General features: G+C 48.1%; 1 protein-coding gene across 1 annotated transcript in view; it reads left to right on the top strand.

Moving 5' to 3' along the window:
- The window catches only part of GALNT17 (polypeptide N-acetylgalactosaminyltransferase 17), a 477,148-nt gene extending 453,240 nt beyond the window's left edge, over positions 1–23,908 (top strand). Inside the window, exons 9-11 of the mRNA XM_024122980.2 lie at positions 1,825–1,920; positions 22,802–22,969; positions 23,716–23,908. Of these exons, the coding sequence (XP_023978748.1) occupies positions 1,825–1,920; positions 22,802–22,969; positions 23,716–23,844 (393 nt within the window). The 3' untranslated portion in view covers positions 23,845–23,908. The remainder of the gene's footprint in view (positions 1–1,824; positions 1,921–22,801; positions 22,970–23,715) is intronic.
- Positions 23,909–25,197: the final 1,289 nt, after the last annotated feature.

Below are 25,197 nucleotides of genomic sequence, written 5' to 3'. Positions count from 1 at the left end.
GAAGGAAGGAAGGAAGGAAGGAAGAAAGAAAGAGAAAGGAAGAAAGAGGGAGAGAGAGGGGGAGAGAGAGAGAAAGAAAGAAAGAAAGAAGGAAGGAAGGAAAGAAAGAAAGGAAGGAAAGAAGAAAGAGGAAAGAAAAAGAGAATCTATCCTAGGTATTTCAAACATGGGATTTAATATAAGGAATTGATTTCCAAGAGAAAAGGGGTGATAGATATCAGAAGCTGCTTTTCCTCTGACTTGAAACCTGTAGCTTACAAAAAAAAAGAATGCTCCCCCATTGATTTTTTTTTCCCAGGCTGATGTTCTTTTTCTTTCTCCCTGTCCAGCTTTGAGATATAATTGACATATAACATTGTATAAGTTTAAGCTGTACAATTTGTTGATTTGATACACATATATATTGCAAAATGATTACCACCATAGCATTAGCTAACATGCCACATAATTGCCATTTCTTTTCTGTGATGAGAACATTTAAGATCTGCTCACTTGCAACTGTCAAGTATGTTGCTATCAATATTGTCAGCTATAATTACCATGCTGTACATAGATGCCCAGAACTTACTCATCTTACAACTAGAAGTTTGTACACTTTGATCAACACAATACTTTTAAATGGTGAAACTCAGGACTGGTTAAGTATTTACATATCTTCTGGATAGGAATATCAATTAGTCCAACGCTTCCAGAAAGCAGTTGGGCAGCATGTTTTAAGAACATTAAGGTCTCCATACCCTTTGATACCATAGTCTCAGTTCTAGGAGTCTATTCTTAAGGAAATCTGAAACATGAACAAAGCTTTATGCTTTGTTGCTCATTACAGCCAAAACTGAGCAAAATTAAATTGTCCAAAATTGGGGGAAAAATTGTGTTAGAGGATTGTGAACCATTGTTACTTTCCTCTGTATTTTCCAAAACACCTCAATGAGATGGTGTTACTTTTTAAATCTGTTTTTAAAAGTTCTTAAAAGTCTGCTCAGTTGTCTGAACCCAGACACAACTTGGGTGCGCAAAAGCAGATTGTCCCGTGCCTCTCTTCTTGATTTATCCCTGGTTAGTTTGGTTTCCGTGGAGAATATAATCTGGAGGGGGCTCAGATGTATGGGGTAGACCAACAGTGTTGCCATTTTCCCACTGGTTGAGATGGTGGTGGGTGGGATGGACACCAATATAGAATCACAGTGGGCCTGGAGATCCAAATTAGGTAAGTTCTTTCATGCTTCCAAAGAGACATGCCTAGATTCAGGGATGTTGTCTTGGGAACTTTTGTTTTTTCCTCTGCAGATTCATTCCAAACACTTAGAATGGTACCTGGTCCAGTGTCTGCATTCAGTAAATATTTTTTGAATATATGAATGAATGTTGCTTGAGCTTTTCCTGATGGCAAGATTTTTTTTTTTCTGTTTTGATGACTATTTTTCATGCCTCTATGCCAGTAATGACCTGAAAAGCTGACCCATGGTTCCCAGGGTTGTGGAAACCAGTGCTGGTGCCGAGGTCCACTTGGATAACCAATGTGTAGTCAATGTTCCTATGTCCAAAGGTTCTCTGAGATCTTCCTTTGTGCTGGGGATGGGGGAACTGTGTGCGTGTGTGTGGGTCACAGGCAGAGGGCCAGTACCCACACCACCCACTGGAGGACTTTGTTGCTAAAGTGATCACCTCACAGACTGAAGCTTCGGTCCTTACTTGGGGGCGGGGGTGTGGGTCTCATGGCCTTTGCATCCAGAAGTCAGAGGCAAGCCACAGTGGAGCAGCGGCTGGGGAGCAGTAACTCCACCAGATGAGCTCTGACGGGTCATGTTTTGCCTATTCCTGCAGCTTCGCAACAGCAAGGCAAAAGACGTCTGCTTGGACCAGGGGCCGCTGGAGAACCACACAGCAATACTGTACCCATGCCATGGCTGGGGACCCCAGGTAGGAGCCCATCTCTGACCAGGAAGGGAGTAAGTTCACCGGACCTACAGGGGATTTGAAGGGCTTCTGGGAACCTGTGTCCTCTACTTTGGTAATTGTTACCTGTTCTGAGCAGCCGAGAGGCTTTCTGGTGGTTTCTCTATAGAGACTAGGGAAAAGAGTCACAAGTGGTAGCTTCAACACAAATATTAAGAGGATCAATGGGCACATTTCCTACTGAAAGGAGACTGCATACAATTTGTGTCATTTGCTAATAGGCAAATGGATGCCACGTGTACATATGTTTAATTATAACCAAATATGCCTGTTTACAACTTCAAAGAAAGAGTTAGCAGCTTCCCTCATGAGTACGTGATTGATATCTCTGTTCTGAAAGGCCATCACCAGTTTGGTGGTAAGCATGGCCTGGTCTATACGTGCTGGTACAAGTGCCAAGCAGTGATTGAGAAGGAGAAACGTGCTTGCAGTAATATTTCAAAGAACACACGTGTCTTCTGATCTCCCAGGAGATAGCAAAGACAACCAAAAAGGGCAAAACAGTCAACCAACAGAGTAAAAATAGAGCCTGGTAAATGAATTTCCTTTGACAGCTTTGTGCTAGCCCACTGTGTGTGTGTGTGTGTGTGTGTGTGTGTGTCTGTGCGCGCGCGCGTATATGGGTGTGTGCACCAAGAGCTTAGGAGAAATCCTCTAGAACTGGGAGAAAATATATCCAAAAATGTCATTAGACTTGACATGCATCAAAGTTTAAACCAATTTTATGTCAACCAACAGTAATAAAAGGCAAGCTACAAACTGGGAAAACATATTCAATCCCAGAGGAGTACAAGGTGGTTGGTTCTAAGCCAGACTCACAATCTCTGTTTGTTCATCTGTAAAAGGAAGACAGTGGACAGAATGCCCTGTAAGCTGCCTTCATCTCTCTCATGCTTTATGGACACACACCTTACGTGCCAAGTTCACGTTCATCGGTCATACACACAGACTCTCGCATGCATTTATGGCTCATGTTCTCTCTGCCCGGAGCACCTTTGCTTTCCCATTAAGCCAGCATCTGGAAGAGAAGAGCTGTATTTCCTTTCCTATCCCCGCAGGTAGTTCTCATAATCCAGACCCTCCGCTCCCTTCAGTGTGTGATGTGTCCTCTGAAAGCGGACAAGTGACGCCGGGCTGAATTTGCTCCTTTTCTCCTTGCGGCCACTCTAGGAGGCAAGCAGGCAGCATGGGGAAACTGAGGCACAGAGGAGCAAGTGCCTGTGTACAGGCTATTTGGGGCGGTGCTGGAGCAGGCTCTCCAGCACAACCCAAGCATTTTACATTCAAATCCAGTCCATTTCATTCCAGATAGTTTCCTGAGCCCTACCACTGCCTAAAAGTGCCCCAGGGAGTAGAAGAACGACCAGGAAGCCTAGACCTGCTTCCTTCCATGGAGAAACAGAGCTTTAGCATCAAAGGCAAGATGCACTAAAGAGCCCAGTGTCTTCATCCATTCATTTCTTCCTTCACTCGACAGATGGGTCTTGAGCACCTACTGCAGACACTGGTGACGGCTGTATTTGGCAGTTGATAAGATACAGCCCCTGCTCTCAAGTGGTTTACACTGGAGGGGGAAAGACCAGGAAAGCTACAGCGTAGAAGATGTGAGAAGAGTGAGATAGCCTGGGGTGCTGGGTGCTAAGAGGCAGAAGGTGGCCCAGTTTGGCCAGGGCTTAGAATGCAAGAGGGAAGGACGTGCTGAGAGATGAGGCAGAAGAGAGATGGAGAGGCGGCTCTCCAAGGCCTCATAAGACATGTTCCAAGGCACTGGGTCTCACATGTCAGTGTTTAGCAGAATCATCTGGAAGGCTGATGACAGCACCAGCTCCTGGACCCCATCCTCAGTGTTTCTGAGTCAGTGGGGAGTGGGGGGCGCTGAGATATTGCATTTCTAACAAGTTTCCAGTGATGCCATGATGCTGGCCTGGGGAGTTTGGGAGCTGCTGTGGTGGGGGGCAGTGTGGTAATGATACGTTTAGATCAGGCCCAGCCAGTCCCAGAGGAGTCCAGAGTGGAATGGACGCTCTGGAGCCATCCTGACCTTCAGTCCCTACTGACTCTCCAGTTCTTCCCTCCCAGGGTCTGGAGGAGTAAAGTACCCTAAAAGTCTTGGTGGCCGGGGAAATGGAGGTAGGGAGTTGTGGCCTGAAGGGGATGGTTGTGTCAGCCGTTTACGAGGCTGCATCTTGGGAGAGGTCAGATGACAAGTCAGTGATCCACCCCCACTAGTCTCGGGCGGGATGGCTGGGAGAGGAGATGGTGACGTGGTGGTACTGGGCCAGGAGGGCAGCTGGAGCCTGGACACTGAGCCTTGGGGTTGCCCACTTCTGGGCCACCGTGCTGTACATGACCATCATTTTGGGAAATGCCAGGAGTAGCTTTTAGAACACTGAACTCCCAGGTTTCCTCGTCCGATCTTCTGAAGAGGTCCCATCGGAACTGAGTACTTATTGACTGTGAGGTAACAGACACTATCACATGCAGGGATTTGCGTGATCAAAAACCAGCCCGTGAAGCCAACTTCTGCGAATGAGAAAAGGAGTAAAGATGGTCCAATAAATGTCTCCCAGAGACCTGAGGGCTTCCTCCTATGGCTCTGAGCAGTGCCTTTTTACCTGGGTGTTTCGGGGGAAGGTTTTCTAAGCCACTCAGGAAGTTTTTGGCTGAACCTGAGGGCCAGAGCATGAAGGCGGCTGCATCTGCCTTTCGTAGCCCTGCGGCCACCTCGTCCCAGGGCCCCCTGCCCTCCCCATGGACCCTGACTGCTCAGAACCCCCATCTGACACCCGTGTGATGCCCACAGCTCCAAACGGCCTGGGGCGGTTCCCTGAGAACTTGACCTTCCTCCCGCTTCTGATCAGAGCCTTTACTCCTGTGCCATCCCCTCCCTTAAGGTCCCACCTGGTCACCTGCTAAACCAGGTAGCCTACCTCCCAGACAGCACAGGCGAAATGTAAGGAGAGCCTTCGCCCTGGTGACTACCTGCCTACTCCCTGCCAGGACAGGAGCCGGGCACCAAGTTCTCCTCTCCTGCTGGGAGCTGGTGGCCTTCACAGCCCAGTACAGGGGGCTTTGTTGGGAAATATCTAGAGTGCATCGTTCACCCATTCCACCTGCATGCAGAACTTTTCCAAATGAATTCTCCTTGCATTTAGTTGATGGTGGAATGGCAAACCAAGTCAGGCTGGTCCTTGCTCCCCCTGCCCCCCAACTCTGGGATGAATTCCTGTAAGTGGGGACCATGGTCGTTTTCCATCAGCTGATTTTGTGAAAGTAGAGCTAATGTTTTGTTTTGGCTTGTTTTCTCTCCCACCACATGTTCTGAGTTAGAGTGCATCCTTGGTGCTGCTTGCCAGCTGCCAGGCTGCCCGTCCTCATGTTCACCAAGGTTTCCTCCCCTCCTGCCCAAACCCGCTCCCCCTAGGCTAGGAGTGTTGCCCCACCAGTCACGTGCCTTGGCATCTTTTTAAACCGCTTCATAAAGTGCTGTTGGGCAAATAAACTGAATCAAAGCTCGCGTAACAGGGCAACTCCCAGAAGAAGGAATTGGTGGCCCACAGACATTGTTAGCTTAATTAATGGACTCTATGTTGTAATTTATTATCAAACAGCAATTAAACAGAGATAAAATAGGCACCGAGGAGGGTAATTTCCTGCCTTGCCACATGTGTTTGTCAACAAGATGGAAACGGTTCCCAGCCACTCAGCCTGTTCAATCACGAGCTAGTGACCAGCCTTGCTCTTGTCTGGTTACTAATCTGCATTAGACAAACAGCCGTTTCTTTTCTGAGCCAGTGTTTTATTTAAATTTTTTTTTCTTTAAACTGGCTGTCTTTTTATCTTACAATTATTTTAAAATAAATTTTATATCACAAGCATGAAAGAAACAGACGTCAAGGGCACAGTGGTGGCCTTCGGTGTTGGCTTGAACCCATTCAGAGCGGGAGGTCTTGTCTAGGGAGGCCCAGGGCTCTCCCACACACTCCCAGCTTTTGCCATCCTGGGCCCAGGTCCCCGTGGGTCCCTTCACTGCAGCAGCCAAGGTCTCCCTGCAGGGATATTGGCCGTGCGATCGTCCTCCTCTGCCAGCCCCTTCCTCTTCTCTCTCCCAGCCCACCTGGTCAACCTGTCTACCTTCCCCATTCTGATTTCCCTTGAGGGCGGAGGTCAAGAAGAGAGAACAAGATAGGCAGGGCTGGGCCCGGGGCATCTTCCTTTAATTTCGTGGTGCTCTCAAGTCCCTGCGACCGAGCTGCTGCCCGAGGTCCCAGTGGTGCAGCTTCATGGGCCAGTGCCGTGGCTGGATTGACACAGGGAACAAAAGGCTGACAATAAACCCAGTTCTGGTTTGGGTGACGTTTATCCTATCAGGTAAGTAGTGACTCCCCCAGCCCCTTTGAAAGTTGAGATTCAGGTAATGCCAGGCCACTTTCCAAACCATCCTGTGACTCCTGGTCTTGGATGCTGGGCTGTACGTTCGTGGGAGGGGACGTGTCTCACATTCTTGAGCCCCCAGACGTTCTCTAGCTCCCAGCAAGGCGTGAAAGAAAGACTTGAAGCATGCGTAGGGGCGACACATCCAACCTGAGGACCAGCTTCCCTGGGAGCGTCCGTGGGGACCACCCATGCAGCCTCACCGATTCCAATGCGGGCTCCTCCCTCCCGAGCTGTGGACCGACCACAGCCTCCGGCAGCCCCGCCATGGACAGAGCATGACCAGCAAGCATTACAAGTGCAGTGGCCCTGGGCCCTCCACGGAGCACTCTTTGAAAGAGCTACAAGCTGTAAAGGATGCTCTTAAGACGAGGTGTGCACCTTGGAGAGGAATTGAGAGAAGTCAGGCTTTGTTCCAAGGAACGTTCCTGTCCGGTGGGTTCCTGGGAGGGTATCACAGGTCTCCGCTGTTTGTCCTTCGGTCAGTACGTTTAGTCTTCCTCTCCCCTCTTTTCTGAGAAGCTCACATTCCCTCCCTCAGTTAATTTATCAACAGAACGACAGATGAGAATTCTTTTATCCCATAATTAAGTGCAATCTGATCTTGGACTTATTCCTTGATGGCTTCATCATTTAAGCAATCCATCATCCAAACACCTTGTCATGATGATGCATTTTGCCAGTAAGGCACTAGTGCCCCATGGAGTGACAGAGCTTAGCCTGTGGGGGGCACTCGGAAAATGCAGAAGTTAATGACATCCAGCAGCCTTGGCTTCCAGGTGAAGTCAAGTAAGTGGTGGGCCCAGGGGACGGAGCCATGGAGAGCACATAGAAGTTAGCACCCAGGGCAAGATGGCTCTGCCCCAGCAAACAGGCCCGTGATTCTGGGAGCAAGCCTCCCACATTCGGTAAGAAGCAAACCCTGTAATCCCTCGATTCCTGGAAACCACCATGAGGTCAAAGCAGGGCAGCCTTAGACGCTGTGGGAAAAGAGGGTTGGAGGAGCGAGGGCAGGTATTTTTTATGTTTGGGAAACCTACACACACAAAAAAGAGACAACGGAAAGCAGGAGAGACAATACCGGTGCTGAAGCGGGACATCTCGGAGGTTCTGAGCTGCAGTATTTCCACTTCCCATCTTTTATGCAATATTTTGAAAAACCCTCCCCTGCATTCCGGTGTGACACTTATAAATCCATTATGCTTCACGGCAGATTCTCTTTTTTTGTTCCTCTGACTCATCTTCTCTCCAAATATTCAAAACGTGTCTGGTTTTATTATTTCAGGGCTGTTAGCTCCTGCATCCCAGGCTGTGCCTTCATCCAGCCTGTGTGGGCATCCCTCACGCCCAGCCTCTTCGCAGACCTCGAAGGAGAGCAGGGTTACTTGGTTTCTGCCCCCTGAGACTTTCCCGAGACTTAGCGGGAGACCCAAGCCTCTTTCTCTTCCATCTGCTTTGCTTTGCTTTTCTATTTCCAGTCCCTGGTTCCCACTTTCTAATTATCCCTGAAAAGTAGATCTCACAGACCACAATACAGGGAACAGGGATGCTTGATGTCCTAAATGGCATACAGAACTACAGACACATGTATTTGATTTTGCTTAAGGGGGACTCCAGGTTAAGGAGGAATTCCTATACTTTTTCTCTCTCGCCAGAATGGGTTGATGAGCTAGTCTTTCCAGAAAATCGGAGTTACAATCATAAGTTGTTTTCCAGTGAAGATTCTTAATTAAATTTTACATCTCCTTGGAAGTTATTGGGTGTTGTTTTTGTTTGTTTTGGCCACTCCGAGGGGCTTGTGGGGCTTGTGGGGTCCTAGTTCCCCAGCCAGGGATTGAACCCAGGCCACAGCACTGAAAGCTCTGAGTCCTAACCACTGGACCGCCAGGAAATTCCCATCTCCTTAGAAGCTGAGTTAATTTTCCTCCAGACACAAAAAGTGATCCAGGCAGGTTTTGTGTTGCTGTTAGGCTTGGAATAATGAAATCAGATGGAACACTAGGATGGTGGCCACATTAGCAACTGAGCCTTCCTACCTTGCCCAGAGCTATTAAATTCAAAGCGAGTCACTGCCAATCTTTTTCTTGTTCCCTAAAGGTGCAACAGCATTATGGTGAATTTGAAAAAGACAAATTTAAATCATCTATAATCCTACCACCCTCAAACAACCATTATCATTTCTGAGGCTTGCTTTCAGTTTTTTTTTTTTTTTTTTCAAAGAAATATGTTGCTTTCTTAGGTGGTTTTCGTATCACCGAATTAATAAGGAAACAACATTGCTGCTTCTGAAGGACAAGGGGGAAGGTGAAACCGCCTAGTAAAAAGGTCTTTGTGGTCTTAGCACCATGAGATGCAGCAGAGCAAATACAGAATGTTTGAACAGTCTTGTCCCATGACCGTTCAGTTCAGTTTTGATTTCTCTTTGGAGCAGAGGTATCCGTTGAGTGATTATTTTCAAAAATATTGCTTGTTTGAAATGAAGAGGGTCTGAGAACATGGCCAATCAATCAGAATTAAGGGTGTATCCTAATGTCGACTGAAAAAAAATGCACAACAGAGAAGTTGAGAGTTATGTTTTATTCGGCGGACGTTCTTAGAACTTCGAGCCCGAGAGACAGCCTCTCAGATAAACGCTGAGAAAACTATTCCAAAGAGGAAGGGGGGAACCCAGGATATGTAGGAGTTTTTACAACAACCCCACGTAGTCAGAAGAAAAGGTTACTGTAAATAAAAGAAAACTAGACTTCTCAAGTTGCGGAATTTAGCACTTTTCTATGTATGGGAAGATGCAAGAGTCTGGGCTCACTGACGTCATTCCTTTGATACGCACCTCTGCTATCTGGGGCCAGTATCCTGTGTTTTCTCATTCTGAGGCTGCACCGTCTGGGGTGGCTGCAGTTTGATGACTGCTAGATGGCAGGTATTCTCTGTTTCCTTCCTGAGTTCCCTCAGGGCTCACCGTGGAGGTGGCTGCAATCGCTGAGGACTGTGGCATCCTTTGTTTACTGATATGGCAGGCAATATTTTATTTCTCACTAAAGAGTTCAGGGCTAGTGGAGTTTAGGCCATTGGTACAGGATGGCGGGGCCTCTGGAGTCTGGGTTTCCATCAGACGAGGCCAAAGGAAGAACGAAGTGTGGGTGGCTGAAGGTTCTAGACTGTCCTCATTGTACCATCTGCCTGGCTCAGGAGCTTGGGTTGTCTAAAGTGCCAAGTATGAGACACGTTGCTGGAATTCCACCCACACAGTGGACCATTGAGGGTGCCACAGGTGCACAGAGGTTGGTTCTAGAAGGTGTGGGTGAAGGCCTTCTTCAGGTTGCTCTGTGACATGGTCTTGCCATCACCAGCCGCCTGTTGGGAGGGCCCTGCACAGACCGCTCGTGGCTTCCTCCACAGCTTCAGGGTCTTAGTGTCAGGTGACGGACTCTGCTTTCAAGGGACTCTGATCAACCATCTTGACTGCTTGATTCTGCTCCCTAAAGACTACATTCATGTCTGTGAAGTTCCTGCATGCCTGAGTCTGTGGCCCCTCCATGGAGAGGTAAATGTCAATCAGCCGTATATTGAAGGTGAATCACAAGACACCTTGCAAGAAGGTTTTTTTGTACAGGATGCGGGTTCTCATCTGCTCAATCTCAGTATCCCCTACTTAAATAGTTGGTTTGGGCATGAGCAGGAAAGGAGATTTCAACTTGGTGGACATATGGACAGCCAAAGGGTCACCCTAGCACTCCAGATATTTTGTGATGCAGGCTCTGTTGGGGGTGAAGCTTCTGACACACTGCCAAGCTGAGCCAGGAGCTAGCCAGAGTCACACGTGGCTAGTGAAGGTCTTTGGTTCCTGCATCTTAGCAAAACTGGAAACCAGGAAATGACCCTTCACATCCTTCACCAAACGAATTCCTCCCTGGCGATGCTAAGAGAGGTATTGCCTTTCTGTGTGCTCTCCTGTCCAATGGGAGTTCCACATCACACCATATGTCTCCCTTCTTCCACAAACCTCAACAGTATTACAAAAAGTCCCTCTTTGTAAGAGGAAAGTGTGAGGAATCGGAGCAGAAAGCCACTTTTCTACTAAACTCATTCGTAATTGGGATATTCATAGTAAGATAACGCTAAGATTCTATTTCTCACCCATGATATTTGCAAAAATTTTTTACTGTGACAACATACTCTGTTGTCAAGGTTCTGGAGAAATAGCCAATGTCATAGATTGCTGGTAGAAATGCAAACTGGTGCCACCTTTCTGGAGGAGAGTTTGGTAGCACCCAACAAAGCTTCAACTTAATTTTCCACTTACTTTTTGTCCCAGCCATCCCACTTCCAGAAATCTACTCTGAAGATACATCTTCAACAACATGAAAATCCAGATGTACATTGCTGTATTGTTTGCAGTTGCAAAATGTTGGAAGCTACCTTCATGCCTAGTCATGGGAGAGAGTAGTTGAATAAGCTGTGGCACATCCACACCATGGAGTAGTATGCAGCTATGAAAATTAACAAGGGCAATTGCTATGAACTAATACAGAGGATTTTAACATACTGTTAAGTGAAAAAGGCAAAGTAGAAAAGAATACATATGGTATGCTACGCCTTATTTAAGACAAATGCTAAAATAAAAATAAACCCCTGTATCTGCTCATCTGTGCAAAAAAGATGCAGGAAGGACCAACCAGAAACTAATGAGATTGGTTACCTACAGGGGGTGGGTGAGAATGGGATGGAAAGGACGTGGGAATGGAAGCAGTAGAGAAGGAATGAAGGGACACTCTCTCTGGGTCCCTTTATACACAAATCTGACTCTTAGAACTACGATGGTGTTTCAAATGGCCAAAAATAATAATAAATTCAACGAGAATGTGGGGAACAGGACCCAACATGGAATGCCAATGGTGAAAACTGAACCTGATGAGATTATAAATGAATTATGTAACCGTACGGAAGGATGGGGAAGAACATCGCTAATCTGACTAACTTTGGAACTGTTTGGACAATTTTGACTTGATACTATAAGGTTAAAGAAAAAGGAACCACTGCATATACTGTATTCTAGTAAGTAAGCTTGTTTTCTGCAGGGGTGTGGGCGAACAATTCTGAAACTACTGTATACATAGAGTAGCACTGAACAAGTAAGTAGGTAAAGTAGGGATAATGAGAACCAGGTTTCTCACTGTTGGGGAGAGGATACACACAAGGAAAAAGGGATGGTTAGACTGAATCCTGGGACATTGGACTGGAATGTGCAGGACCGGGATGAATTTATTTTATATGTTATATATGCACACATATACATATATAAAACATATCTACATATATAGAAATGTAGAAATAAGTTTGTAAAAAATATGGAAAAAAAAATAAATGTGTGCACAGGTTAGTATACATACATATATTTCCCAGCTCTGAGGGGAGTCTAGAAGCAATGAAACCCTGGTAGCAATGAAAACATCTAGTGTCCAGATTTTGGATGATTCCAGAAGGAAAATCTTGTGATGTCAGAATAAAAGGAAATTCTGAAAAGGAGGTGGTGGCTTGTCAAACGAACTCAGGAGCCACCCTGAAAGACTTCCTAATGGCCAAAGCTGGAACTAGTTGAGCAACAAAATAAATAATAATACTGTTGGAGTGCCATCCATATAATAATTTTTTAAAAGTCCGCAAGTACATACTGATATAAATAAATAAATGGTGGGAGAGAGACAGCTCTTCTTTTCAGTAGAGTCCACTTAAAAAATGTAGAAGGGGGACTTCCCTGGTGGCGCAGTGGTTAAGAATCCACCCGCCAACGCGGGGGACATGGGTTCGATCCTTGGTCTGGGAAGATCCCACATGCCGCGGGGCAACTAAGCTTGTGCGCCACAACTACTGAGCCCATGTGCCGCAACTACGGAAGCCCGCGCGCCTAGAGCCCGTGCTCCGCAGCAAGAGAAGCCACCGCGGTGAGAAGCCCGTGCACCTCAAGGAAGAGTAGCCTCTGCTCGCCGCAACTAGAGGAAGCCCATGCGCAGCAGTGAAGACCCAAAACAGCCAAAAATAAATTTAAAAAATAAATGTAGAAAGGGTGTGGGAAATGAAACTCACCATGGCAATCATGACAGTAATAGCTCAATTTTTAAAATTTATTTATTTTATTTATATATTTTTTGGCTGCGTTGGGTCTTCGTTGCTGAGTGCGGGCTTTCTTTATCTGCTGTGAGCGGGGCCTACTCTTCGTTGTGGTGCACGGGCTTCTCATTGTGGTGGCTTCTCTTGTTGCGGAGCACGGGCTCTAGGCGGGCAGGCTCAGTAGTTGTGGCGCATGGGCTCAGTAGTTGTGGCTCATGGGCTCTAGAGTGCAGACTCAGTAGTTGTGACGCACGGGCTTAGCTGCTCCGTGACATGTGGGATCTTCCCGGACCAGGGCTCAAACCCGTGTCTCCTGCATTGGCAGACAGATTCTTAACAACTGCGCCACCAGGGAAGCCCATAACTCATTTTTTAAAAAAATGATTGTTATTCCTTATCTGAACACAAATCAACCAGTACTAGATACTCAATAGAGTTACTGTAATTGCTCTATAAATACTATTTAGAACATATAGTGTGTAATGTGTATATCATTAGTATATTATATATTTTATTTGTATAAATAAAAGTGTGTTATATAAAAAATTTTAGAAAAGAAGATATTTGCATAGCTTCAAATTATCTCCCTTTGTAAAGGGAAAATAGTAACATTACAATTGAGAAGCCCAGAAGACACCACCTTAACCAAAAGATCAAGGTTAATGTCACTGGTAATAAGACACCACAAACCCCCAGTCTGATGCCCTGAAGGGGCACAACATCACCTCTGGTTTTCTTGCGAAAAAATTTATAAGTATAACCTTAATTTTAATCATGAGAAGACATCAGACAAGTCCACATCGAGGGACATTCTACAAAATAACTGTCCAGTACTCTTCAAAAGTGTCAAAGTCATTGCAAAAATAAATTTAAAAAAATAAATGAAGAGAAAAGGTAGTTCTGCCTAGACCAAAGATGATAGTGTTTTTGAACCAAGGATCATGATTAACCAGATTTTGTATGTTTGAGGTCCCCCTAAGCCTTCAAAAGATAGAAATAAACAAGATTAAAACTAGTATTTTTACAAAAAAACAACAAAAAAAGCGAGAGACTGAGGAGCTATCCCAGGTCAAAGGAGACCAAGAGACATAAGCATGAGATGCAATGTGGATTCAGGATTGGATCCTGAAGAAGAAACGGACATAGTTGGAAAACTGGGGAAATTCCCACAAGGTCTGTAGATTAGTTAACAGGATTGTACCAATGCTCATTCCCTGGCTTTGCTAATTGCATCATGATGATGGAAGATGTTCACTTTAGGATAAGCTGAGTGTTAGGCATACAGGACCTCTCTGTACTATTTATGCAAGTTTTTTGGAAGACTAAAACTCTTTCAACTTGAAAAGCTTTATAAAGCTGTTCAGGAGGTCAAGTTGGCTGGAGTTGATGGTTGAGAGGTCGAGGAAAAGGATAAGGAGATGAAGGTGACACTCAAGTCCCTGGCTGGACGAGTAGAGTGTGGTGCCTTTTGCTGAGGTTGGGGTCCCAGGATGCTGAGTTCTGTTGTGGGCCATGTGAGTTTGGGGGTGGGGCTTTGGGAATCCCAACTGTGGTGTCCTCCCCAGGCAGCTGAACATTCCAACTCAGTGCTGAGGGCAGAGCTGCAGAGGCCGATGGGGCTCCAGGTGCGTCCCAGGGGACAGCGGGCCAGGGGTCCTAGGACAGACCCTAGTGTGGCTCCACATTTAGTGGGTGATGGGCTCAGAGCACTGGACACCAGAAAGGTGGGTGTCACACCAACCAAGGAAGAGCAGAGCCAAACACTGCTGCCCAGAGGGCCAGTAGCCAGACTGCACTACATGTTCAATGCAGTAACAGAAAAACCGTGGGTAAGAGGAAGCCAGACTGGATTGGGTGCAGGGGAGAGAGGGAGGTGAGGCGGTGGAGACATGATGGAGAGAACTTTCCGGAAGCTTGACTTTGAGGGAAGGTGAGAAGACAGATGAAGTGGCTACGAGGGGCCGGCACTTGAAAGCATGTTTAAAAGCAGAATAAGGGGAATAAAAGACTAAACAAAAGGAAACTAGCTATGTTTCTAAAACATTAGTGGAAAATCTAGAGAACAGTGAGAATTAATGCTCGGAAAGTAGATGTCTGTCATCTGAATTTGAGAAAAACTATAATTTCCCCTACATCGAATTATGGGATATTGGAGCAGAAATGTAGGCTTTTTTCTTTCTTTCCTAAGAGGAATTTATGAATTCGCCTCAACAGAGACATGGAAATTAACGGATCCACCAGCCCAAGTTTACCCTCCAAGACCTACAATTTCTAGCTCACCTAGCATAGGTTACAATGTTTAAGCCTCCAAATTCCAGGAAAGGGCATTCTTCCAGGGAGCTCCAGGGATGTGTTCTCTCCGTGGAACATGAAGAGGCCGTGGCACATGGTGGGCAACGTACAAATGTTTAATGTTGAATGAAGGACACACAAATGGCCTATTAACTCCTGGGGCAGGGGGAGGGGGCCAGATGCTTTGGCCAAGCCTGTGAGGTGGCCCTGGGGTGAGCCCAGGGTGGCTTCAGGCTGGGACAAACACCAGGATACACTGGTGGGCTCAGCTGGGAGGGTGGAGATGGACAGCATGAAAGGAACCACCGTGCCAGTGGGAGTTTTGGCTTCTAGAATCGAGGGAAAAAATATAGTGTCTTCATTGGAAAAAAAAAAAAAGGGGGGGCGTGCCCTGACTTTTGTAGGGTCATTGTCGTGGGTTAAATAACATCCTGCCAATGAATGAATGAACACCCCCAGAGCAAGGCCCGGAGTATAATGGGTGTTCAGTGATGATGGAAACCTCGTCCTAAATCTCTGGGGCTGGGTCCATATCAGAGCATCTTCACACCCACTCTCATGTGTGGACATCGTAACCAGGCCCACGTCTAACTCCTCTGTTAAGGCTCTGAATTTTCGGGTGGTCCAGGCTGATCTAGGCTGGCTTCTAGCCGATGGTTTGCCTGGATTCATCAGGGAGCATGCCAGGAGCAGAAAACAGGCTGAGCTCTTCTTCCCCCACCGCAGAGGCACTGCAGGAGGGGCAGAGTCCGAGATGAGAGGCCATGGGCGCTAACGCCCCAGGGCAGGCATCCGTGGAACACACAGTGGCTTTGGGGATGCTGAGTATCAAGAGTCCAGTTCAAGGCCCAACCCTTTCAGGAATCTGGCCCATTCCAGGCAAGGGCATGTAGGATCTGGACCAAACCAGGGAAGGGAAGTGGGGGAGGGGAGGGGAAGGACAGGAGCAGAGCAGTAGGGGATGGGGGGTCAGGCGTCCGACCCAAGAAACGCACACACCCGGCCCAAGGGAACTTGATGGGCTGGGTAGCTGCCTGAGGGTCCTGGGCTGTCCAGCAGTATTGCTGAAGCCGTCGGGGCAGCCTCCCATGGGCAAATGGTTCTGGAGACAGTGGGAAGCCTGGAGTGGCTGAGGGTCGGGAAGGAACTAGGGCTGGGAGACGCTGGTCACGTGAGCCCACACGGGAGCCGAGAGGGAGGAACAGGAATCTGTAGTGAAGCAGGAACAAGGCCCCAGTTCTCCACTGGTGTGTGAGGTCTGGGGAAATAAGGGTAACAAACACACAGGGTTTACTATACACTGCATCCTCTTCTCACTAATTTGTTTGGTTCCATAACTACCCCATGAGATAAATCCTAAAATTATCCCCATTCTGAAGATGAGGAAACAGACTTCCAGAAGGCAAAGTAACTGGCCCAGGGTCAGAAAATTATTTAGTGGCAGAGCTTGGATTTCTTAAACAGGCTCCAGAGTCTGAGTCCTTAACCATATAATATGCTATCTCCTTCGATGACACAGCACAAAGCCAGGCTGCTGTTTGAATTGGCAGAATGAGAAGGTGAGACAGATTTAACTAAGATCAGCGGAAAAGGGAAAAAAATGTTTGCCAGCATTTCCATACCGTACCAGGATATAATCCTACCTTCCTATTTCACAGATAGAGACAAGAAAGACATGCATCTGCTTACTGAAAAATAGCATCTGTCTCATTGGAAAGCAGAGTCTTTGCTCCTCTGACCAATTTAGCAGTCAGGGTGAGGTTGGCAGGCATGCTTAGGAATTTGCTTATGATCCTTGGGAAGCTGGACAGGACTATACTGCTCACCCGTCCCCTGTCCCGCTTGGCTCTTCCGACCCTCCTCCTGGTGCCCCCCACCCTCAGGACCCCTCTCCCAGAGGCCCCCAGCTCTCGCCACAAAGCTGTGTGGTCCAGACCCTGCCATCCCCGTACCTCCAGGGACACTGCCCCAATCCATCCACCCCTGGACCCGTCTGCAGGAAAATCAACCTAAGGTTTTGTAGCACAAATATGTCTCCCCATTCATTCCAAGTAGCAAGTGCATTTTCTGGAAATACCGTGTTTGAATCCAGCATGGTGGGTCATAAGGGTGGATGGGAGAAGATTGAGGAGAGAGGTCCTGGGCACCATCCCACCCCCCCCCAGGAGCTGGCTCTCTCTGCAGGAAATGTATCTGGTTCCATAGCATGCCTTCCAAGCTCCCAGATAGATTTTTAAATCAACTTTATTGAAGTATAAGGTCGGTACACTAAACTGCATCTGTTTAAAGTGTACAATTTGAGGAGTTCTGGCAGGGGTACACACCTGTGGAACTCCCTGCTCAATCAAACTACAGAACATTTCCATTCCATTTCCATTCCTGCCCCACCCCCGAGATTCTTCCTGCTCCTTTTCTCCACCCCGGCTCCCAGGCAGCCACTATGCATCCACTCTGAGATATAGTTGGAAATATTTTTTTTTCTGTGTTCAGTTTGAGTTCTGGCATGCCCTGGACAGTGATGGAGAAAGTCTATTTGTTTTTTAAAATTGTACACATGTACACGTAGTCACCAGAAACCACTCTTGTGGGTTCAGCCATGCAACAAACAAATAAATTCACCCCAAAGCAGTTTTGGATCAACAGAACCCATCTCTCTGTCTCCTGGGTAGAAACTGGATAAACTGCCTTTTTCATTTAGCAATGGTTTTCTCCCCTCACTAGGCCTGATTTTAAACTGATAAGAAAGACCCTTAATATGAAAGCCATTGCAAGCCATGTTTTTATTGACAGTCTGATAGATTTTGCTGCGTTCCAGAGTTATTCACAATTATTTGGCTGGTTTTTGTTTATTTGGCTATAACCTGCATATTTGAGTTTTCCCTCAAGGCTGTTAAATGTGGGTTAATAGTTTTACATGCCTCTTAGATCATTTCTAATAGAAAATTCCTTTTTCTCCTAAATGAGAATTAACTGTATTTGAGCTCAGAGGGTTTTTCCCTAATGCATTAGGGTTGTGGATAATGACATTTATTTCTCATGGGCCCAGCAGCCAAATCTAGAATAATCCCATTCGATTCAAAAGACATTTATAGAGCTTTTCCTCTTTGCGAGATACTTTTCTTGGTCCTTGTGCTATATAACAATGGGTAGGATGCTGCGGTACTAAAACAACGACGACAAAAATCTGTAACAGGGAAAGACATATTAATATTACACAAGTACGTAGGCTGAAATAGATCACACGGTGGGGTGGCTTTGTGGAACGAAACGAGATGGGGTAGGGGTAGGGTGGGGCTATAACTTATTCAGGGAAGACTGTTGGCTCTTTTTGAGAAACTTCAAGTCATCTGTCAGACTAAGCCGAGAATCAAAGAGTTAAAACAAAAGGTGAGTTGGGGACCTATAGTAGAAGATCATGGTTACAAGTTTACTCATAAATCCGTGGGCATTAGGAGCCATTGAAGGTTGAGGCAGGGAATGATAGAATCTGAATGCAGGATTGGGAAGGACAGATGGCAATTGTGAAGGGCTGGAAGGAGGAGGACCAGTTACAAGCCTACTGCAGCAGTTCAGTTCCCAGAAGAGTCTTAGCTGGGATGTTAGGAGGAAATATATGAGAAATTGGCCCTTCTTATCCGTGCTTCTGAATCTGCAGATACCAACGGAGAATCATGTAGTACATATTTCTTGAAAAAAATCCACGTGTAAGTGGACCTGCCTAGTTCAAATCTGTGTTGTTCAAGGGTCAACTGTATAAACAAGAGAATTGATGTTCACATAAAAACTTACACAGAACTGTTCATAACAGCATAATTTATAATAACCCCAAAGTGGAAACAGTTCAAACATCCACCCCCTGGTGAACGGACACACAGGATGGTCCAGAGGAGATGGGACTCTTCCATGCCTTGAAGGGAGGCACCAGAGAATGTGGATCCACGTTGTCCCAAAGACTGGAGAGGAGGTGACTGGGGGCTGCAAGAATGAAAGGAGACATTGTGGAATGGAGAGAATTGCGTTGAGCTCTAGGAGAGTTGAAGCCAGAAAGTTCTAGAAGGAGCCCAGTAACTAACATTTCCAGGCAGGGAAACCGCTGAAGCAAAGCCCTGGAGGCAGGAAAGCAAGGTGGACATGTAGAGGATGGGGAGCGGAGGTCCTTACAGAAGGAGCACTAGGGGTCGGGGAGTGGTGGGGCTGGACTAGATGGGCTCTCAGTCCAGGACTGGGGAAACTGGGGGACCTGGTGGATGTCAGCACTCACCACCTTTCCCCTGACCCTGGCCCCTTGGCCAGGCCAGCAGAGCCCATGCATGTGGCCTCCTTGTACGGGTTCCCGGTGTGGGAAACCACGTTCCCTCAGAAAAGAAATCCCGCAGGGCCCTCCTCACCTGGGGCTGGATATGTGGACTTCTGCAGGTCCCGGAAGTCTGGGTCTTATTGTTTTCATGTCCTAAAAGACCTCAGAAAGGAGAGATTCTAACTCCCAGTGGCATTTAGCTTCACTCTTTAAACATCTGGGTCACAGATATGCTCAGTTAATTAATGTTCTTAGCGCCGCTCGCATGCCTGCTGGGTAATAGATTGATTCATAATTTCAATAAGCAGCTGTGTATATCTTTCCCCTGAACATAAAGGCAGCTTGCTGTCATTCATCACTTTGCATTTGATGAATTTAAACACATTCAGAGAGACATTGTTGAAGGAGGGATGGGGCAGGGCTTCTGATTTTTTTTTTTTTTTACCATTTTGCCTCTAACGGTTATTCTGATTTGGAACTAATTTGGGTTTAAAACACATGTTAACCACATCTCTCTCTCAAGGGCATTTAATAAACTCCTGTCACTTGTTCCTGAGGGGATCAGGCAGGCTCCCTTTGGGGATCAGAACAGAGGGTTTCTGAGCAGCTTTCACCAGAAGAGAGAGCCCCTGAAGAGCATCTTATGCCCTGATGAGGCACTTGTGTCCTGGGGCAGAGCTACTTTTCTGCTGCATTCCTGGCCAGCAGTGCCCAGGCTCTCAGGAACCCAGGATCATCTGAGAGGAGGCTCCTCTGCTGCTCAGCTGCTGGGCCAAGGCTGCCAACCTTCGAGTCTCTGGGGACCCAAGGATGAAAGCCAGGACCCGGCCAGGTGTCCAGATGTCTTCATGCCGGTTTCCTCCTCTTTGAAATGGGAAGGGTAATAGCACCTACCTCACAGGTTATTGTAGAAATTACATTATTTATTCTCTGTACCATGCTTAAGAAATGGGGCAGAGTATGCCTCCGATACATGCTGGCTGGTCATATTATTCTGTAATGGATTAGGCATCCGTTGCATATTAATAATGGTCATCACTCCTGCTCCAGCCACCTCATAGCACCATGAGAATGAACATGAAGATTGTGCTTTTTGCCTCTCACCGACCTGCCCTGGAATCATCTCAGTGGGAATACAGCCCCATCCTTGTATTCTCAGTGCCTGTCCTCAGCCTGGGCACACAGAGGACTCTTCAAAACATGTTTGTGGAGTTTAAAGGAATAGCTGTGGCTGCATTTTGTAAATGATAATGTTCATCACATTTGTAATGTGCTCATTCACAAACATGTTCAGAGCCCTTGGTCTGTGATTGTCTCCTAGGAAGAATGAAATAAATTGGACACGATCCCTGCCCCAAAGGAGTGTGAAAGACAGGTGAATGTATTTGTTCAAAAGTTGGAATACAGGGTTTTAAACAACATGGGCAGTCAGGAGAGGCCAAGGCACCAAACCCGTAGGGACTCACAACTAGTTGTGAGAAGGATTGTCAGGCAATATCATCTGTGTATCAGATAGCTATTGCTGCATAACAACTACCCCAAAACTTAGTGGCATAAAACAATATACATGTATTTATTATTGCTTACAAGTCTATGGGTCATCTGGATGGTTCTGTGATCTGGACCAGGCTCAGGTGATTTGGGTTGGACTCTTTCACACATCTCCCATCAGCCAGCAGCTCGGCTGAGGGCTGCCTGATCTACGATGACTTCATCCACTTGTCTGGTGGTTGACTGGCTGGTTGTTTGGACCACATGGCTATCATCCTTTAGGAGGCCATCCTGGACTTACTGCCATGGTGGCAGTAGGGTTCCAGGAGGGTGGAAATATGCAAGGTGTATACCAGCAACAGACGCATCCCCCTTTCTGCTACATTCTGTTGGCCAAAGCAAGTCACAAAGCCAACCAGTATTCAAGGATGAGGAAACAGACTCCACTTCCTAATAGAAATTGCAGCAAAGTCATATTGCCCAGGTTGCGTAGAAAGATGTGGCCGTTTTGGGAATCTACCCAATGCTACCTAGCATTTGTTGCAGTACATGGAGCATGGAGCAAGTACCAGGACGAGGTTGCGCATTTAGGGTGTTTCTGCCTTTCCATCATTAGAAATAACATTGCGATAAATACCCTGTACATAAACCTTTTTCTTCCAGTTTTATCGATATAACTGACATACAGCACTGTATAAGTTTAAGGTGCACAGCATAATGATTTGACTTCCATACATCATGAAATGATAATCACAGTAAGTTTAGTGAACATCCATCATCTCTCCTGGATACAAAATTAAACAGAAAGAAATTTTTTTCTTGTGATGAGAACTCTTAGGATTTACTGTCTTCACTTTCATATATAACATACACCAGTGTTAATTATATTTATCATGCTGTACATTACATCCCTAGTACTTATTTATATTATAAGTGGAAGTTTGTATCTTTTAACTGCCCTCATCCAATTGCCCCTCCTCCCCACCCCTCTACATAAACTTTTGTTCACAGTTCTAATTCTTTTCTTGGGATAGATTTTTTTTCTTGTTTTTTTCTTTTTTTTTTTTTTTTTTGCAGTACGCAGGCCTCTCACTGTTGTGGCCTCTCCCGTTGCAGAGCACAGGCTCCGGACGCGCAGGCTCAGCGGCCGTGGCTCACGGGCCCAGCCGCTCCGCGGCATGTGGGATCCTCCCGGACCGGGGCATGAATCTGTGTCCCCTGCATCGGCAGGCAGACTCTCAACCACTGTGCCACCAGGGAAGCCCGATTTTTTTTTTCTTTTTCCTTTTCTTTGGCCGCACCTCATGGCTTACGAAGGGATCTTAGTTCCTCGACCAGGGACTGAACCTGCACCCTCGGCAGTGAAAGTGCGGAGTCCTAACCACAGGACCACCAGGGAATTCCCAAGATTTTTTAAAGTAGATTTATTGGGTCAAAGGAGAGAAACATTTTAAAAGCACACTGCTTATATTTTGCAATTCCTTTTTGAAAGGTTGTAGTAATTTACCCTCCCTCCAGCCCATCTTAGGCTCACCTTGACAAAATACAAATAATCTTTTTTTAAAACGTGGCGTCTCGTTTTGATTTTTGATTTATTTTAATACCTAGGAAGTTGAATGCTTTTTCATACCTTTTTGAAAGGTTGTAGTAATTTACCCTCCCTCCAGCCCATCTTAGGCTCACCTTGACAAAATACAAATAATCTTTTTTTAAAACGTGGCGTCTCATTGTTTTGATTTTTGATTTATTTTAATACCTAGGAAGTTGAATGCTTTTTCACATGCCTGTTTCTTCTTCAGTGAACTGACTGGGCCCTTTTGCAGCAGGGTAGATTTAATTAATCCCGGTTTACAGATGAGGAGGAAACGGACGCTCAGAGAGGTTAATTGACTTGTTCAAGGTGGCCCAGCCAGCTGGAAGCAGAGCCAAGCTTTAGAAATCAGATGTCCCGCTTTTTCACTTATTCCTGCTCCCTGCGTTGTTGAACAGAAGGCCAGACTCCTGAAACATTGACCAAGGACATGCTTAGAAGGAAATCAGGGAGTGGCTCTGTATCCAGGCTTAGCAAGCCACGGGCTTCCTGGACGGGGCGCCCCTGTGAGTTGGGCGTGTGTGTGGATGTGTGACAGGGACGGCAGCATGAACAAAGTCCTGGGTGACCCATGTGTCCCTCGTGGTCTCACCTCTACCTTCCGTGGCCCTGCCGCTCTGCTCTCTCCCCAGCTGGCCCGCTACACCAAGGAGGGCTTCCTGCACCTGGGAGCGCTAGGGACCACCACGCTCCTCCCTGACACCCGCTGCCTGGTGGACAACTCCAAGAGTCGCCTGCCCCAGCTCCTGGACTGCGACAAGGTCAAGAGCAGCCTGTACAAGCGCTGGAACTTCATCCAGGCAAGTGCTCCACGGACAGGCCTGGCAGCCCAGAGCACGTGAGGATGCTGCGAGCTCCCCCGGGAAGGGCAGCCAGCAAAGTGCAGCCCAAGGTCTCCCAGCTTAAGGCTAGGCACGTGGACTGCTGCCCACGTTAGGGTGGAGTCACTGGGGCCTTTCCCTGTGAGACAGCCGTCAGGATCCCTGCAGCAGCGCTAGGCTGGGCTGGGCTCTGATACATCTCGAGAGGGAGTTCGGGGTGATTTCTCTGGAATCTTCTAAATGCCAGAGGGATGGAGAAAGTCAGATTGAGACTATCCCGGGCAGTCCCCCATCCTGACACCATCCCCTACCAGTGCTTTCACCTGGTTCAGCCACTTAGACTTGGTGAAGCGTATTTATTTTCTGACTTTAGGGTTTCCAGAGAAGGCGCAAAGGCCCAACGATCCCTCCCCCGCTGTGCACAGAATTTTGGTGGGATTGTTCCCCTAGAGGGGCCGTGTGCCGGGCGCTATGGTGGTTAAGTCTCTCTCTCTCTCCCTCCCTCCCTCCCCCTCTCCCTGTCTTCTTGTATCTGTCTCTCTTTCTATCTCTCTGTCTCTCATTCTCTATCTCTCTGTCTCTTCATCCTTGTCTCTGTCTCTCTCTGTTTCTTTGGTCCTGTCTCTCTGTCTCTCTGTTCCCGTCTCTGTCTCTGTCTTTCCGTCTCATCTCTCTGTCTCCTTCTCTGTCTGTCTCTCCTCCCTCTCACCCCCACGTGCTCCCAGAATGGCGCCGTCATGAACAAGGGCACAGGGCGCTGCCTGGAGGTGGAGAACCGAGGCCTGGCTGGCATCGACCTCATCCTCCGCAGCTGCACGGGACAGAGGTGGACGATTAAGAACTTCATCAAGTAGTGGGAGGGGCTGGGGCCCTCGGAGCCCGGCCCCCGGGACGGGGTCTGCGTCCTCTGGACCAGCCACGCTGGGAGAGAAACAGCAAGGAGTCGGCAGGTGCTCAGCGGGCCTCCCGGGGCTTCTCCAGGGCAGCCTGGGGCCCCGATGGAGACACTGCCTCTCCATCAGGCATCCAGCTGCCTGAGGCTCACGCACCCTGGCAGAGCTCCCTGACCCTTCTCTGGGAGCACAGGGGCCGTGTACGCTGCAGCCTGGATGTGGACCTGGTTCCGAGGGGTGACACGTCCCGTGTCCTCCTGCTCTCCTTGCCATCCACTTGCAGGACTGGGACTGGCGGGGGCCCCTCCTTTCTCTCATCTCTCGCAGCAGCAGAAGCTTCTGAATTCCACCCGAGCCCTCAACAAAGTGGGGGGGGGTGCTGGGCCACAGCCTAGCTCCCCCGCCTCTGAGGAGGTCCCCCAGGTTGCGTCTGCCCAGACGCCTGTTCACAGCCCAAGGTCGCCAGCCCCCAAACCTCTCCAGCAGGTGGCCTTGGACTTTTCTGGACCCCACCCCCGAGACGACCTGGAAGGAGCTGATGCTCCCACGGGCACCTGGGCACTAGGAGCCTCTGTGCCTGGACCGGCTCTTCCACCTGTGTCGTCAGCGGGGGGCCAGAGAGCACGTGCGGTGGCCTCAGCTCTGAGGGCCCCCAGGCTGGAGCCGGGCGCACGCTGCCCTGCCTGCCCAGGGGCCGGGGAGCCCGGACTCACGGCGGCTCCCGCAGCGCGGACGGCAAGCAGCCCCCATCTGGAGCTTAAGGACCCACGTCAGCACAGCAGAGGGGCCCAGGACCCTGGAGGATGCTCTCGTGTCTCCCCGTGCTCTGCCAGCTGACAGCGGAGAAGGCGGCCGAGCCCCCTCTGAAGAGTAGTAACTTCTTCCTGATTGCCCTCTGGGTAGGGTGCACTAACGAATCAGAGCTAATGTATGGACGAGAGTGCGCGCGTGCGTATGAGGGTGCGCGCCTGGCGGGGCGAGTGTGCTGCTACCTGTGCGTGCGTGCGTGGCGCGTGTGTCCGGGCGTGTGCGTCTGAGGGCACGGTAGAGCAGACGCACAGGTGTGGCCTTGGACTTGTCGCATTACTGCCGGCCCAGGTCAGGTCAAGGATGCCGAGGAGCTTGCGGGGGGCGGGCTGGCGCCCCAGATGGAAGGCCGCCCTCTGCCAGTCCCAGTCTGTCTCCCTCATGCTGTCCGGCCAAGCCCCGCCCAGAACCAAACCCCACACCTGCCCAGTTCGGGGTTCACAGTGTCGCATCTGGTGGCATCTTACCGGTGATCATCTTCCCCCTTTGTGAAATAAATACATATGA

Source organism: Physeter macrocephalus, chromosome 14 (assembly GCF_002837175.3).
Source record: "Physeter macrocephalus isolate SW-GA chromosome 14, ASM283717v5, whole genome shotgun sequence".
NCBI lineage: Eukaryota > Metazoa > Chordata > Mammalia > Artiodactyla > Physeteridae > Physeter > Physeter macrocephalus.
This window is presented reverse-complemented; position numbering and strand designations above follow the sequence as displayed.